We start from the raw sequence: 16,154 nt of genomic DNA on the forward strand, positions 1-16,154 counted from the left end.
TGCCGACCTCACAGCCCGCCTTGACGAACCAAAACACACACACGCAACAACCACTCTCAGCAGCGAGGCCTTTTTTCCCACCCACCCCAAACTCGCGCATTGTTTTCCTTGATTACCACGCGCGGCTAAATCTCGCTCTCGCCCACCCGCTTCGGCCGAGAAGTTTATGCAATGTCAGGCAATACCATGCGAGGTACGCCCAGTCGTGGGGCCGATCGTGGCCGAATTCCCACCTTCAACAACAGCCCAGCAGCTGGAGCTGGCCCTGGCGCTGGCTCTGGCATCCCCAGGCCTGTTCATGGAGGTGATCTCGGCCACAAAGAAAGCTTCGCTACTAATAGCGAGATAGGCGGGGCCAGCACGGTCAGCACCAGCAGACAGAAGCAGTCCAAGAGGGATGAGGTCAGTCACTTTGCATTGCTTTCGAAATTGTCGAGCTTGTCACGCCGGGCTCCCCCCAACAACCCCCCTGAAGCCACGGGAGTCAACACCGTACATCGCACTTCGAAGCCATGTCGCCTCCACGCCTCTCGAGCTTCACGAAACAACCTCCGCGAGCTGCTGAGGCGCTTCCCTCTTTCCAGGCCTGCCAAAAGAAGCCGCGAACATGTCTAGAGGTATGCCTACTGACTACTATGTCCAGGCGATCCGCCGGAAGCTGGAGAGCGACCTCTCCAAGAAGAAGCACCTCACCGGCCGTGCTAGGCACACCCGAAAGGCTCCTCCCGGAACCGTCCTCGCCCTGAAGCCCAGCCAGGCCCTCCAGATCAAGCCCCAGACAACCGTTGCCGAGGCTGCCCAGTTGATGGCCGCGAAGAGAGAGGACTGCGTGCTAGTCACCGACGACGATGATAGAATCGCGGGTATCTTTACGGCCAAGGACTTGGCCTTCCGGGTCGTGGGAGCCGGACACAAGGCAGTCAACGTGACCATCGCCGAGATCATGACCAAGAACCCGTTGTGCGCCCGAACCGACACCAGTGCCACCGATGCCCTCGACCTAATGGTGCGCAAGGGCTTCCGTCACTTGCCCGTAATGGACGAGAACCAGGACATCTCGGGTATTCTCGATATCACAAAGTGTTTCTACGATGCGATGGAGAAGCTGGAGAGGGCCTACTCTTCCTCGAGGAAGCTGTATGATGCGCTCGAGGGTGTCCAGTCAGAACTTGGATCCAGCCAACCCCAGCAGATCATTCAGTATGTCGAGGCCCTGCGATCCAAGATGTCGGGTCCCACCTTGGAGTCTGTCTTGAACGGCGAGCCCCCAGTCACAGTCAGCGTCAGGACTCCAGTCAGGGACGCCGCCCAGATGATGAAGGAGAACCACACCACTGCAGTCCTGGTTCAGGACAACGGCGCCATCACGGGCATTTTCACCAGCAAGGATGTCGTTCTCCGTGTCATCGCTCCTGGCTTGGACCCAGCCACTTGCAGTGTCGTCCGTGTTATGACCCCTCACCCTGACTTTGCTCCTATCGACATGAGCATCCAGGCAGCTCTCCGGAAGATGCACGGTACGTGGCACTCGCAAGAAGTGCTTGCTTATTGTGTGACATACTGATGATATTTATAGATGGTCATTACCTTAACCTCCCTGTCATGAACGATGGCGGTGAGATCGTTGGCATGGTCGATGTACTCAAGCTGACCTACGCGACTTTGGAGCAAATCAACGGCATGTCCACAACGGACAGCGAGGGCCCTGCATGGAACAAGTTCTGGCTGTCCCTCGACCACGAGACGGAATCCATGGTTTCTGGCGACGGCACCCACCACGATCGCAGCCACGTTGGCTCGCGCTCGCTGATGTCCCCCGATCTCAATAGGGAACGTATCTTGGACAGCGTCGCACCTGGCGACTCGGCCTCCCACGCTGGAGTCGACTCGCCCCCGCAGAGCGCCCTGGCACACTCCCCGGAGCTGCCACCCAGCGAGCTGCCGTTCCCCTTCAAATTTAAGACCCCAAGCGGCCGCACACATCGTCTTCAAGTGATTGCCTCGCAGGGCATGGATACTTTTGTTGTGAATGTCATCTCGAAGCTCGGTTCCGAGGTTGACTCTGTTGGTGGCGCACCCACGGTCGAGGACGGCAAGCTGTCCTCCACCGGGTTCGCGCTTAGCTATCTGGATGACGAGGGTGACTCGGTATCCATCACGACTGACCAGGACCTGCTGGAAGCGATCCTCCTCGCACGTCAGAGCCACCACGACAAGGTGGATCTTTTTGTCCATGATCCCGAGAAACCCCCTATTGCGGCCGTACCCACTCCCGCTCCAGAGCCCGTCATCCCCACGCCCCCGGCGTCTAGTGTTCTGCGGGAGCGCAGGAGGAGGAACTACGACGGCGAGGACGACAGCGAGGAGGATGAGAGCGAGGACGAGTCGCCACGGGGCGCGCGGGCCAGGAGACACCGCAGCAGGCACGCGCCTCCAGAGCAGGTGGTCCCTGGTGTTCCCAACGAATTGCTCCTCCCCGGTGCGATTGCAACGCTCGCGATTGTTATTGTGGCGACCTTCACTATTGGCCGCATGTCAAGCCGATAGACGCAGTAGATTTGGCATGACGAAGCGGTGGTTTCTAGAAACAAGACGATATCCCCTGAGCAGGCGTTGTTGAGTCGTGTTTACAGACGTGTTTATATCTAGTGAGACGGTGCACATGTTGTTTGTATGGAAACGTGCCCCCCACGAACATAGACTAATAGGCATCACCTGATCGTTGTATGATATTCCAATGCGATGCAAAAATGAGTTTCCTCGATGTATAGGTCCTCGAGCGTAGGGAGGTTGTCTAGGTGCTTCCAATTCTTCTACCGAACCATGAAACAACAAGTGTACTTGTTCATGACAGATGTACTAATTACAACGCAGCTTTTTCCAACTGTCTAGACGAGTAAAGCACATCGAAAAAATGCAGAAGGGGAACTGCTTGGGTACGTACCTGAGTGAAGGTGCAAGGTATTGGAGGACCCACCCCTAGCTTACTGTCCAATCGCGTGCCTGCCAGTGCGTGCCCTTCCCGCGGCAGGCCCAAAATTCTGGGTCGAGCAGGTGGGAAAAGATGCAGCTCATCACTTGGTGCAGGTTCATGCGTGAGCTTCATATCCAGTGAACCTCGCCAGTAACCATGATATTAAGGAATTCAGCTTTGCGGCACGGTATGTACATATTCAATTGCACACTCGCACTCCAAAACACACCAGCCACTGACTCTCGCCATCAACAACAGGCCGACTGGCTTTTGCCGCGCCAGTAAGGCGATCATGTCTACAGCAAGCAGCTCTCTCGACCGGCGACAAAAGACCGCCCCTGCGAACGACATTCGCTGAACCCCCTCCACCTCCTGCCTCAGAAGATATTCCTCATAACAGACCGGCAGCAAGAACTTCGCCGTCGTCGAGCCAGCCCGCCGCCGAAGCCTCAGAAGAACCCGAAACCGCCAACTCCCACACGGCACCAGGTCACAAGCCCCGAGCTGGCTATGGCCTCAAGCCGACCGTCGCCGTCGACCAGTCCATAGCCCGGAACCACCGCAAGTTTACTAAGGTACAGGACGCGATCGGCAACGTGGGCTCCGTGGTGCAAGAGCGGTTTGACCCGTCGTCACTGCTACGCGACCCGCCGCGGCCCGAGGACGTGACGCTGGAGCTGCTCATGTCGTCGCAGACGCACATGGGCCACCACACGAGCCTGTGGAACCCAGCGAACCAGCGGTACATCTACGGCGCGCGGGCGGGCATCCACATCATCAGCCTGGAGGAGACGGCGGCAGCGCTGCGGCGCGCGGCGCGCGTCGTCGAGGAGGTGGCGTACCTGGGCGGGCTGATGCTGTTCGTCGGCAACCGCAAGGGCCAGATGGAGGTGACGGCGCGCGCGGCCGAGCTGGCCGGCGCCTGCCACCTCTTCAGCCGCTGGGTGCCCGGCACCATCACCAACCGCGACCAGATCCTCGGCCGCGGCGGCATCCACGTCGTCGACGAGCAGGACCGCCCGCTCGCCGGCTTCGACAAACACCTCACCGAGCGGCGCCCGCTGCTGCCCGACCTCGTTGTCATGCTCAACCCCCTCGAGAACTACACCATGCTGCAGGAGTGCGCCCAGGAGAACATCCCCACCATCGGCCTGATCGACACGGACGCCGATCCGACGCAGGTCACGTATGTGATCCCCGGCAACGATGACAGGTACGTTCTACTTTCTTTTATGCCCTTCCGTCATGTTTTCAGGGGCCCTTGGATACCACTTACTAACGCCGCAATAGTCTTCGATCCGTGAGCGTTATCGCCGGCGTCCTGGGCCGAGCAGGCGAGCGCGGCCAGGAGCGGCGCAAGGCGGATGCCGCCAGGGGCGTCTGCACATGGAGGAACCCGCCCGACATCGAAAAGTGGATGAATGACGAGAAGAAGAACAGGGCCAGTGTGGCGGAGGCCGAGATCGAAGCGGCGAGAGCGGAGGCCCAGGGAAACAGCCGCAGTCGTTCGATTTACTAGGAGTAAATGGGTTTGTAGATGCATGTGGTTGTAGAAAATGTACGATGTCATGTGCATGCATACGTCAAGAAGAAAACCCGTCTTCTGTGGCGTTCTGTCTCGTCGCCGTCCATGTTGCCCTGGGTAAAACAAGAGGCGCCGTAGTGGTGTGCATATTGTGCGTGATTGTCGCCGAGGAGGTTCAAAAACCTGTCAATTGGGTTGTTCCTCTGTAAATATATGTCATGCTTCCCGCCTCTCGTACCTTTCTCGTCGTTCCAAAGCACTTCAAAGGCATATGGGAATTTCAGTTCCTTGAAATGAATACACATGTCATGTGAAAAAGAGGCGCTGCCCTCCTCACATGCTCAGGTGATGCACCCGTCCTACAAACCGACAGCTAGTTACGCATCACTGCGTTGGAGAGAGCTCTGCGAGTTGCCACATTCCAGTGGAATTACCAAAATATTCATACAATGGCTTGCAGCATTGGACAAAAGGTAATGACAACTGTGTGACTCGAACACACGCCTCTTTCGAGACTACGAAGATGTGAACACCTGAACGTAGCGCCTTAGACCACTCGGCCAAGTTGCCTTGAGATCTGGAAACATCATTAAATCCATGTTGCTAGATTTTGCGCGGGGTGGATCATTCGTGTCACGGGAAGCGACACCGGGACTGGGCCCGGCCTGGGTCAGCAGGGTTGTAGGAAGTTAACAGTTGAACACATCAACTTACCTAGGTCCCGACTATATTGGTCATATTAATCAGGCCATCCTTTTATTTCACATTCTTGATATTCATTTGGAGTTCATTTGCGATAATGGACGCTTTAAATATAATTCACAATGTCCAGCTACATATGATGTTCAATGAGCGCACAGAACATGTTGCTGATCCATTTAGGACACTATTATTACCGCCTTCCGGTTTCTTTGATGGACTGGTAGCTCATTACAGATCTCTATGTTTAAGATAGGATATGTTTCCGCTGCTATTTTCAAACGTGGACAACGTCGCAGCGAAGCAATGTCTCTGTAGATATCAGCTCCAGCATGTCAACACGTGGGGCTTCTTTTTCCTGTGGTCGAGTTTCATGGCTATTATCATAGAGATAATAAATGCCTTTGTGGACTAGATCATAGCCTCATGGCAAGCAACCCTCGGTCTCATATTCTCTGAACAAAGAATAATAATAGAAGCTCTCCTGGGTGTCAATTATTTAGCTTTGTTTCTTTTCTTCTTATGCCAACTGCTCAACACCCTCCGGGAATTCTATGTCAAATATATAATGGCGGATTGGCTTGCTGTTCGCTTCATCCAGCAAAAATCTTGATATCTGTGTCACCTTGAGATATTCATATCGGCTTGAGGTTCGAGGACCTGCCGAATGACTGCTCGAAGGCTTCCTGGAGCTCAACAGCGGCTCAGTCGATTATTGCTCGAAGACTTGGTCCATCTACCGAGCGCTTCTCGTCCGCGACGCAGCAGGACGAGTTGTGCCGAGACACCATGAGCAAACTCGGAGTCAGCCGAATCGGCCTGTCCGACGGCAACGACTGATCCAGAGCGGCCACCGCGATCGTTTTTATTCCGTACGAGGCGGCCGATAGTAATACCGTCCAGGCGTTGTCGAGGCGTCAGAACGACAAGGTTCCAGCTGCATATGGCAACTCGTCGAGCGCTTCTGGTGCTTAGCACTACGCGGTGGACCCCGACCTGAAACTTTACGACCTGGTCATTTATAACTATGGGAACGATTCCCCACCGTGGCTGTTTCTTGTGGCGGACCTAGTTTCGGGTGTTTCTATGCTTAAGAGTGGAAATACTGTATACTGGACCACCGGAGGCGTTGTTGACTTTTGTGCGCTGATGCCTATCATGGAAGCCAAATATAAAAGAATCGAATGATTTCGCAGAGTACGACGAAAAAGTTGGTGCGTACCTGGACTAAGTCAGCCCGCATTACTAGGAAGCTAAAATCCTGGGCTTCGTAGTAGATATGTGAAGAGTACCGCATTTTATGATTGTACATATCTTGTGTTCAGGAGCCTCCAGCGTCTGAAGTACATTGAATATGATGAGCGACGTTGACATGAGCAGTAATGCGCCTCATGTTTATGAATTACATTGTCGCCAACTATACAGGGGGTACTCACAACAAAACGCTCACCGAAAGGCGTCCTATCTTGTTTCAATTCTTTTTCAGGTACGTCTGATGCCAGCTGGATGTGATGGGTTCCAGTCAGGGTTTGTGGCATAGGTGGGAAATGTATGCAAGTTCTTCCTATGCTCGGTTCCAGTCCTGAAGTCGATGAATTGGGGCCCATGTATCTACCGATTCTTTCTTTTTAAATTGGTATCACCGCACTCTCACGTGCTAAGAGCGGAAATACCCTGGTTGTTGAAACTTGTACTCCTGATTGGTCTGGCGTGCCGCCAACTGTTGCACGAGCGTGGCGACGCCACATCAAATAGACATTGCCAATGTTTGCTACCCAGGGATTCCTCACTGCACATAGTTGGCTCAAAAGGCGCATCGCCTACCATGCACCAGGCCTCGTACTGTACGGGCCTCAAATGCAGTTTGACATATCTCCGTGGACAATGCTTTGCGGCTGTAAATCCAGCCTCAGGGCAGGGATGGGTATGGCTCCCGTCACGCGTCCAGCAGATTCGCTTCGCCTCAGGCCAGGACAAGAAGGGATGGTACGACTGGTACGCAAGGCTTGGTGTAAATCCAAGAGCATCGGTGAAGGACCTCAAGAAGGCCTATTATAACAAGGCTAAGGTGGAGCACCCAGATCGCGACAAGTCCCCAGGTGCGGCGGCTCGGTTTCGCAATGTGAGCAATACTTCTTGCTCATATTAGTGCTGTCGTTATCGCTGACTGATCCATTACCAAGCTACAACAAACTTACGAAAACCTGTGTGTCGAGTGGAAGAGGGCGGAGCACGATCAGCAAAGGCTGGCCAGGCAAAGGGCAGCAGCAGCTGCTAGAGCACAGATGACGGCTCGCCAGGCCTCGGTCGTAGACAACTTGCGAGCCAAATGGAAGGCCGAAGAGGACACTCGGAGGAAGGATGATGAAATGCGAACGAGGAACATCAGAACAACAGCTAAAGTAGGGCACCAACAGCCCAAAACAACCAAGTCGCATGGACCCAAAGCCGACGTACATGACTTTCAAACAGGACCATACGGTCCCAGAACCGCCAGAACCGATAAAATCAAAGAAAAGCCTCCAAAGCAAGAGCAACGGCAGGCAAGATCTAAGGAGACGGAGGAGGATCACTTGAGGAAACAGAAGCTTGCAGATGACCTGCTAGCAAAACAGAAGACCACTGCCGATGGGAAGAAGCGAAAAAATGATGCCGCCGCCCACAAGACCGATGAGAACAATTGTCTGCACGAGAGAGTCATAATAACTATGCGAGGTCTCCGAAAGGGAACTAAGCTGGTTGATCTCTTCGAGCCTCTCGTCACTTTGATGCCGGGCCCTGTCTTCAGCGCAAGATTCTTGTCGCACAGAATGGCTGCGATTGAATTCTGCACAGACGCCGCGGCGCGCAGGATTCTTGATGTGGCCAAAGAGCGCGGGCTATTGATCAAGGGCAAGCGTGTCACCGATGTTCAGCTCACCCGATCAATGAACAAGATACCAGCCACTGGTTCCATCTCGCGTGTCTTGAAATTGTCCAAGGTACGGCCCAAGGAGGAGCATTTCGCGAAAGGAATCCTCGAACACTTGAGCAAGCATGGTTTGCAAGTGGAACGGATTGTGTCCAGGCTGGAAATGCAGAACTCCACGATGGTGCGTCTTGCTTCATGGGCAGACGCCGAGAAGGCGAAACGGTTGCTTGGAAAACACTTGCCCGAAGCCGATATAACTTACGCCCCGGATCCCTGCGAAGCGATGAGCAGCATTGTATACAGAGCTGCCGGGTTCTTGCTGAGATTCAGAAGCCTAGCAGATACGGAACGAAAAAGGGAGGAAGTGGTAGAATCCATTGCAGTCATGCTTCTTATATTGATATTTCTTGCGGCATGTGCATTGGTAGTAGACTATGCGTTTTAGAAGACGAAAAATGATTCTCGAAGACACGACGAGAGACATCCTAGTACTTAGATTGACGTACAAAGCAGGGAAAGCTACCACGGAGGGAGTTGTGGGCCAAGCTGGAGTTTTCGACGAGCACCATCGCAGCCCTAGGCAGCCCTCAAGAATGGAGAAAATTCGAAGAAGAAGTCCGGAATATGGAGGAATCAAACGCCTATTGAATCATATTGACTCATAGATGGCATCTCGGCCCCGTAGATAAATACATCTACTCTCACCCCCACAGTGGCCTGAATTATAAAGTTAAATGACGGTCGTAATTTGGCAGGGAATTTTTAGCTTCGTGATATTGCTCCATAGCATTGCCATTGATGGATCAAGACACCCTTTCTCCGCTAATCTTATTGTAGCAGAAGTCTTTGAATATGTCCTCGAGACCTTGGTCAATATGAAGACTATCTGAGGCATCCCTAGTCTTTCAAAAACCGTTAGCAAGTCCAATTCTACAGTTTGCATCAATATTCCCGTGAATAATGAGAGTCACCCCCTTCCCGCCTCAGGCTCGTTCAAATTACCTTCGCAAACGAGTTACCAAATACATTTCGGGAGACCGTCTTGATTTCCACATCAACAGATTGGAGGACGAGTAAGTGAAAGTTCCGCCGCTCCTTGTTGCTGTCAATTTCTCTAAGCTTATTAACGTGCTCGCAATAGTCATGTAAGTAATAGACTCATTGCGAGTCGTAGAAAGAGAATTGAGTGTTTATAACTGCGATGATACATATTTTTAACACGAGTGTTTTTTGAGTCCTGCCTGGGAGGAAACGGGCTTTACAAAGATTCTAATTAGCCGATTCGATTAGCCAGGCTTGGGCCTATCTACAATCTGCATTGAGGCACTACTGGTGGGGGACAAGCCGGCTACGTATCGAATGTCTCGATGCGCAAATGCGCGCTGAGTTATGCACGACATCCGAGGCCAATGAGCAACAATGTGTGTTTTCCTTCAGGGTTCCTTTTGGCCACGGCACCCCACATGGGATTGCGAGTATATATAGCCCAATGCTGTCTTTTCGTTGGTTTTTGAGAGAGAAGGAATGTTGAAAGCAAAGGGCGCAAGACGACACTCAAGTCTGGATAGCCGGCACAACTGTAGGGGTTGCAGTCCGGGATCGGAAGTCGGAATTTTGGTGAGTGGCAGTTGGCAGTGGCAGTGGCAGTGGCAGTGTCAGTGGCCCGAGGCTCCCAGGCTCTCAGGTGCTCAGGTGCTCAGGTGCTCAGGTGCAGTAAAGGTCTCACTGCAGTTCAAATCCCACCCCGCGCGCACTTCTCTTCCTCCCGCACATCTCATCATCGCTCACACATGCACCCATCAAGAATAGTGCAACTCTGACCCCATTGGCTGCCGTCTTGTGTTGACAAGCACTCTGAACACAGACTCGCGCCACTCTGCCAACAATTCCATTGAGCCTATTCGGCTGCAAGAAAAAGGTACGGTGGCTGCGCTGCACTGCACCCCAAACAATCCCTCCCACCGACGCCGATGGTGGGCGGGGACGGGTCAGCTTCCCCAGAACTCTGGTCTCAGGGACCTGCTGCTGGCCAGAGAGGCATAGAAATTGTAAGCTGACATGCGAAAAGGCACTGCGCTGGATACTCACGGTCTTGTGTAACGCCGGGCAAGATGCCGGCCATGATGGATGACCCAGCATCTCCCACCATCTACCGCGTCGGTGGGGAGCCTCCATATCCGGACCCAAGTAACCCGTCGTTGCCGGCTAGTATCGTGCCTCGTCAAGTGACCCTTCGAGACAGGCAAACAGTAGCCACTATTGTCCCCTTTGTGTCTCGCCAACAAGTGCCCGTCTCGCTTCTCAGGTACCTGAGCGACCAGTTCGCCAAGGAGGTCAACAATGGAGACACATATCCCATGATCGACCCTATGCCATTTGAGAAGTTTGCATCCTACTGGTTCCAGAACTTTGGCGCTATCATGCTGCTGGGCAAGATCGAAAAGCCCGAGGATGTGGTTGACGACAAGGACTGGTCCAAGGAGTGCCTCGGCAGCTTCTACATCAAGCCCAACTACCCAGGGCGGAGCTCTCATGTCTGCAATGCTGGCTTCCTTGTGACGGATGCTGCGAGGAACCGTGGTGTTGGCCGGCTGATGGGCGAGGCTTACCTCGACTATGCACCAAAGCTGGGCTACACGTATTCAGTCTTCAACCTCGTCTACGAGACCAACGTGGCTTCCTGCAAGATCTGGGACGCACTCGGCTTCAAGCGCATCGGCAGGGTCAAGGGCTGCGGCAACCTAAAGAGCTATCCGGGGCGGCTCATCGACGCCATCATCTACGGACGAGACCTCTCGGTCGACGAAAACAGCGAGGAACTTGTGAGTGAAGAACGCTTCGACAAGATCAAGTTCTATCTCAAATACGGTAAATACCCAAACGGCGCTGACCGGGCCGAAAAAAGCAGACTTCGGAGCGCCGCGACACATTACAAGCTGCTTGATGACGACAAACTCATGCTCAAGGACAAAGAGGTCATCTCAGACCCCCAGAAGCAGTACGACATTGCCCGTCAGGTCCACTCGCAGCACCACGGCGGCATCAACAAGACCACCGCCACCATTGCTGAGAAGTATCACTGGTCTCGGATAAAAGAGACCGTCTCCGATGTAATTAGGGCGTGTGCCGAATGCAAGGACTCGTCAAAGCCAAATACAAGCTTGGTCTACGGCAATTCTGTCCATCAGAAGAAGCCGCCAACACCAACCCAGAAGCAAAGTGATGCCACTACTCCTCCGGCTGCTCCTGCGCCGGTTGCTACCGTCTCGTCTGCGCCTGTGATCCCCGCCATCGCAAATATTGTCTCGACGCCTGTGGCAGACAGGCCAGATAGAGCCGACACAGGCCACGCCCACGCCCACGCCCACCTGCCTAGCTTCTCCCCGGCCCCTTACCCGGTTCACCATGATGACATGTCCGTGAGTTATCCGGCACAGACTCTGCATACGCCCACAGACTCACCCGTACCGCAACACACTCCTCTCCCGCACAGTCAGCATCATCACCACAATGTGATGATGCGGCATCCGCATATCACAACGCTCCAGCAACATCACAGTCTGCCCCGGCACTCACCTGTCTCCTCCCATTCCGAGGGGCAGTCGCTGCCACTCCCCGTCGTGCACTCCCCGGCCTATCAACCCATAGATCCACAGATCATCAACCAGCCACCTCCAAGCCATCCATCCCCGTCCTCATATGCGCACCACCACCCCATACACGTCCATCACCATCACCATCACGACCCGTATCACCCGTACCACACAGACGTAGAAGCGAACAGCTTCCAAGACCTGCTTGCCGTTGGCCACCACAGCCACGTCGAGGGTGCTGAAGATGATGCGGTGGACCGTGACCTTGACATGATACTCATGGAGCAGGCAGATGATGACGGCGTGGATGGGGCAGGTGCCAGGATGGAGGTCGACGACCTCGATGTGGATGTCGGTGTCGGGGTTGGTGTCGAGTTGGCAGGCACCGGTGGGGAACATGATGATCTATCGAAGATGAGCGTCGGCCATGTTCTTGCGACCCCTGAGCCGGATGACCAAGTCGGAGTGGATGTAGATGGGGGCGATCCTGCGTCAGGGAATAAGGACAAAGAGGACGCTGGTGTCTTCGGCATTGGCTATCCAGCTGCTGGATAGTACCTAGGCCACAGGGTTGCGCAGGCGAGAATGCTCACTTGGCCCTGACTTCGAACTGACAGGCATCAGAAGACGATTCAGTCTGGCAAGTAATTGTCAGAGCGAGGCCATGATAGCCTCGCTGCTTCCCACCGCCGACTGCCACCCAATATGGCAGCAAAGATGAGAGGCATTCAGAAACATGGAAATAGAGATACCCAATAGAATACTCAAAAAAGCGAAAGTGAACTGAGTCAGATAACCACAACTTCTAGGGGATATGTGACGACACCAGATTCTTTTGCCTTACACTTAATCGACTCTTGTGTTGACCCCCCTCCCCTTCCCCCACTGAATTCTCAGGGTCTGGCCTTCAGCTCACAGGCATGTATAACCCCTGAAAGGGGCAGCAACACTTAAAGGGTGGCCCGAGCGCCCGCGGCCTGTCAGAACAGCTTGGCCAACGTCGCGCTGTGCCCCTCGACGCTCGACGCCCGAGCCCAAGTAAACCCATCTTCAACTCTCCGGGGCCGAGGCGACAACTGCCAAAGCCAACCTGCACAACCTCCCTGAGCTTCTCGAATCGCATGCAGTGGCACAGCACCGTGGCGGACTAGCTGTCCACCTTACTCGACTCCTGTTCGCCCTATAGCCCCGTCCGGTTCCTCGAAACGCTACTCCCGACCTCCCACAATCACACCGATTTAGCAGTGCTGTGCGGCCAGCGCACAAGCTCCTTACACGATGGCGGTGAACCGGATAAAGGGCGCGTTCGCGGTCCCTCGTAAGGGCGAGACCTTCGAGCTGCGTGCCGGGCTCGTCTCGCAGTATGCGTACGAGAGGAAGGAGGCCATCCAGAAGACCATCATGGCCATGACCTTGGGCAAGGATGTCTCTGCCCTGTTTCCCGATGTCCTCAAGAACATTGCCACGGGCGACCTGGACCAGAAGAAGCTTGTCTATCTATATCTGATGTGAGCCTTGAGACCTATTCCCGGGAGCTGTACCCCGTCGTTACAATGCAAATGTGCCTGGATTCTAATGCATCCGCCCTCGGAAAGGAACTACGCGAAATCACATCCGGACCTTTGCATTCTCGCTGTCAACACATTCGTACAAGACTCAGAAGACCCGAACCCACTTATAAGAGCCCTGGCCATACGAACAATGGGCTGCATTAGGGTGGACAAGATGGTGGACTACATGGAGGAGCCCCTGCGGAAAACCCTCCGAGACGAAAGTCCGTACGTGCGCAAGACGGCGGCCATCTGTGTCGCCAAGCTGTTCGACCTCAATCCGAGCATGTGCATCGAGAACGGCTTCCTCGAGATCCTGCAGGAATTGATTGGCGATCCGAACCCCATGGTGGTCGCAAACTCGGTCCAGGCGTTGTCTGAGATCAACGAGACCGCGCCCGAGACAAAGGCACTCGTCGTGACGCCGACAACCCTGAAGAAGCTGCTGATGGCCATTGCCGAGTGTACGGAGTGGGGACGAGTTACTATCCTGTCGACGCTGGCGGACTATCCACCCGCAGACGTTAAGGAGTCGGAGCACATTTGTGAAAGAGTGGCGCCGCAATTCCAGCATGTTAACCCCAGCGTGGTGTTAGCGGCTGTCAAGGTGGTGTTCATTCACATGAGAATCATCAGTCCGGAGCTGGTGCGGCAGTATCTTAAGAAGATGGCTCCTCCTCTAGGTATGCTCGTCCTAAACTTGGGGTGGACAGGTGTGTGAATGTTCTAACAATTTGTCTTTAGTGACCCTCGTTGCATCCGCTCCCGAAGTCCAATACGTCGCTTTGAGAAATATCGACCTCCTCCTGCAAGCCAAGCCCGACATTCTCAGCAAAGAGCTCAGGGTGTTCTTCTGCAAGTACAACGACCCTCCGTACGTCAAAATGCAGAAGCTTGAGATCATGGTACGGATATCGAACGACAAGAACTTCGACCACCTGCTTGCCGAGCTGAAGGAGTACGCCCTCGAAGTCGACATGGACTTTGTGCGCCGCGCGATCAAGGCCATTGGGCAGGTGGCCATCAAGATCGAGAGTGCAGCTGAAAAGTGCGTCAATGCTCTCCTGGACTTGATAGCAACCAAAGTCAACTACGTTGTGCAGGAGGTCATAGTGGTGATTAAGGATATTTTGCGGAAATACCCGGGCTATGAAGGAGTAATTCCTACTCTGTGCAACCATATTGATGAGCTGGACGAGCCGAACGCACGAGGATCGTTGATCTGGATCGTGGGAGAGTACGCGGAAAAGATCAACAATGCAGATGAGATATTGGCTGGGTTCACGGACGAGTTCATGGAAGAATTCACACAGGTAAGCAACGGAACCGGGATCCAGGCTCAGCAAAGATACTCACACAATTTCTACAGACACAACTGCAGATTCTCACAGCAGTGGTGAAACTGTTCCTCAAGAAACCAAGCAACAACCAAGGGCTTGTGCAAAAGGTGCTGCAACAAGCAACGGCGGATAACGATAACCCAGACATCAGAGACCGAGCCTACGTTTACTGGAGACTGCTGTCAGGGGACCTCGATGTTGCCAAGGTATGTCACAGCTCTTATGCATTTATATCAAGAAGTGCCACATAAGCTGACATTTTTTGTAGAACATTATCCTCTCTCAGAAACCCGCAATCTCCACAACGATCTCAAGTCTACCTACCGCCTTGTTAGAGCAACTCCTCGGCGAGCTGTCTACCCTCGCATCAGTCTACCACAAGCCGCCGGAGTCGTTTGTTGGCAAGGGCCGCTTCGGCGCCGACGAGATCCAACGCGCCGCCATCCAGGAACAGCGCCGCGAGGCCGCAGACAACCCCATCGCCGCCTCAGTCGCAGCAGCAGCCGCCAACGGCGGGGGCGCTTCATCACAAAACAACGTCGAGAACCTTCTGGACATCGACTTCGACGGCGCGGCGCCGGCCTCGCAGGAGCAGGCAAGCGCCGCGGCCACGCCAGACAGGGTCGCGAGCCCGGCGGTCGGCACACCTGGCGGTGGCGCGTCGGGCGGCATGGCGGACATGATGGGGCTGTTTGACGTGAGCTCACCAGCACCAAGCTCGTCGGCCGCGCCGCCGATGGGTGGTGCCATGGGCGACATGATGAACGGCTTCGCGGGCATGGACCTGACTGGGACCAGCGCACCGCCTCCGCCGGGACAGCAGCTGCACCCGCAAGGGACGGGCGGCCAGCCCGCACAGAGTGGCGGTGGGAGCGATGACCTGCTAGGACTGTTTTAAACGGAGAGGAGGGGCATCGGGGATCTTGGGGCTGGGGGGAGTTCTCAGCGGTCATTCGGGCAATGATGGTTGGTTGAAAAAGTGAAACGTATAGATCAGGGGCATGAATCCAGAGGCGTGAGTAATGGAACTGGAGTCACTTCGTTTATGAGGTCGCTTGATTGTGGTACTATTGCCCCCTTTACTCCTCTGTGTCAAGGAGGGAAGGCCGTCTGTGTTTCTCCCAGTGACAATGCTCCCGGCCTTGTAATGCGAGCACTACTCTCACATCTTGTGCGTCTGCTCTATCTCTTCACCAAAGCCTGATCTCCTTTAAAGAGCCAGGGCACCTGGGGTCCAAATCCGTGGATCCCTAACCCATCCCTGTCATAAGCACACATTGAAGAGTCTCAAACCTGAGCAATTATAGCATCTCTTCTGCTATTCGGCTTACAATTTACAGCATCTTTATTCTAGCATATATTGTAAATGTCGAGGTAGAGGGTGGCAGCATCATGGCGCGTCTTGGTCAGGATGAAGGGTAAAGGACTTGATGGCGCTCGGCTGCTGTTACTTTGTCCCGTGTAGCCGGCGATGCCTGGACAATGTGATTGCGCCTATGTTTCGATGTAGAATAAGTCAGGAATTAAGCAGGGATGGTGGCGCACTGGAAACGCCACGGTGC

General features: G+C 54.3%; 5 protein-coding genes across 5 annotated transcripts; all 5 read left to right on the top strand.

Moving 5' to 3' along the window:
- Positions 1–607: 607 nt before the first annotated feature.
- J7T55_005545 (mitochondrial ribosomal protein subunit s4) lies at positions 608–2,547 on the top strand (the record flags this gene model as incomplete). The annotated part of the gene is made up of 2 exons (XM_053133046.1): positions 608–1,517; positions 1,577–2,547. 2 exons carry the CDS (start codon positions 608–610, stop codon positions 2,545–2,547), a joined length of 1,881 nt encoding a protein of 626 aa, XP_052989160.1.
- Positions 2,548–3,130: 583 nt separating this feature from the next.
- On the top strand, positions 3,131–4,493 carry J7T55_005546 (uncharacterized protein; the record flags this gene model as incomplete). The annotated part of the gene is made up of 3 exons (XM_053133047.1): positions 3,131–3,161; positions 3,233–4,187; positions 4,265–4,493. 3 exons carry the CDS (start codon positions 3,131–3,133, stop codon positions 4,491–4,493), a joined length of 1,215 nt encoding a protein of 404 aa, XP_052989161.1.
- Positions 4,494–7,023: 2,530 nt separating this feature from the next.
- J7T55_005547 (uncharacterized protein) lies at positions 7,024–8,757 on the top strand (the record flags this gene model as incomplete). Its single annotated transcript, XM_053133048.1, has 4 exons — positions 7,024–7,042; positions 7,106–7,320; positions 7,382–8,290; positions 8,623–8,757. 4 exons carry the CDS (start codon positions 7,024–7,026, stop codon positions 8,755–8,757), a joined length of 1,278 nt encoding a protein of 425 aa, XP_052989162.1.
- A 1,322-nt stretch (positions 8,758–10,079) lies between these two features.
- On the top strand, positions 10,080–12,257 carry J7T55_005548 (acetyltransferase; the record flags this gene model as incomplete). The annotated part of the gene is made up of 3 exons (XM_053133049.1): positions 10,080–10,157; positions 10,221–11,528; positions 11,658–12,257. 3 exons carry the CDS (start codon positions 10,080–10,082, stop codon positions 12,255–12,257), a joined length of 1,986 nt encoding a protein of 661 aa, XP_052989163.1.
- Positions 12,258–12,980: 723 nt separating this feature from the next.
- Positions 12,981–15,490, top strand: J7T55_005549 (uncharacterized protein; the record flags this gene model as incomplete). Its single annotated transcript, XM_053133050.1, has 5 exons — positions 12,981–13,210; positions 13,298–13,935; positions 13,997–14,565; positions 14,622–14,798; positions 14,861–15,490. 5 exons carry the CDS (start codon positions 12,981–12,983, stop codon positions 15,488–15,490), a joined length of 2,244 nt encoding a protein of 747 aa, XP_052989164.1.
- Positions 15,491–16,154: the final 664 nt, after the last annotated feature.

Source organism: Diaporthe amygdali (genome assembly GCF_026229845.1).
Source record: "Diaporthe amygdali strain CAA958 chromosome Unknown NODE_34_length_500367_cov_65_467389, whole genome shotgun sequence".
Taxonomy (NCBI): Eukaryota; Fungi; Ascomycota; class Sordariomycetes; order Diaporthales; family Diaporthaceae; genus Diaporthe; species Diaporthe amygdali.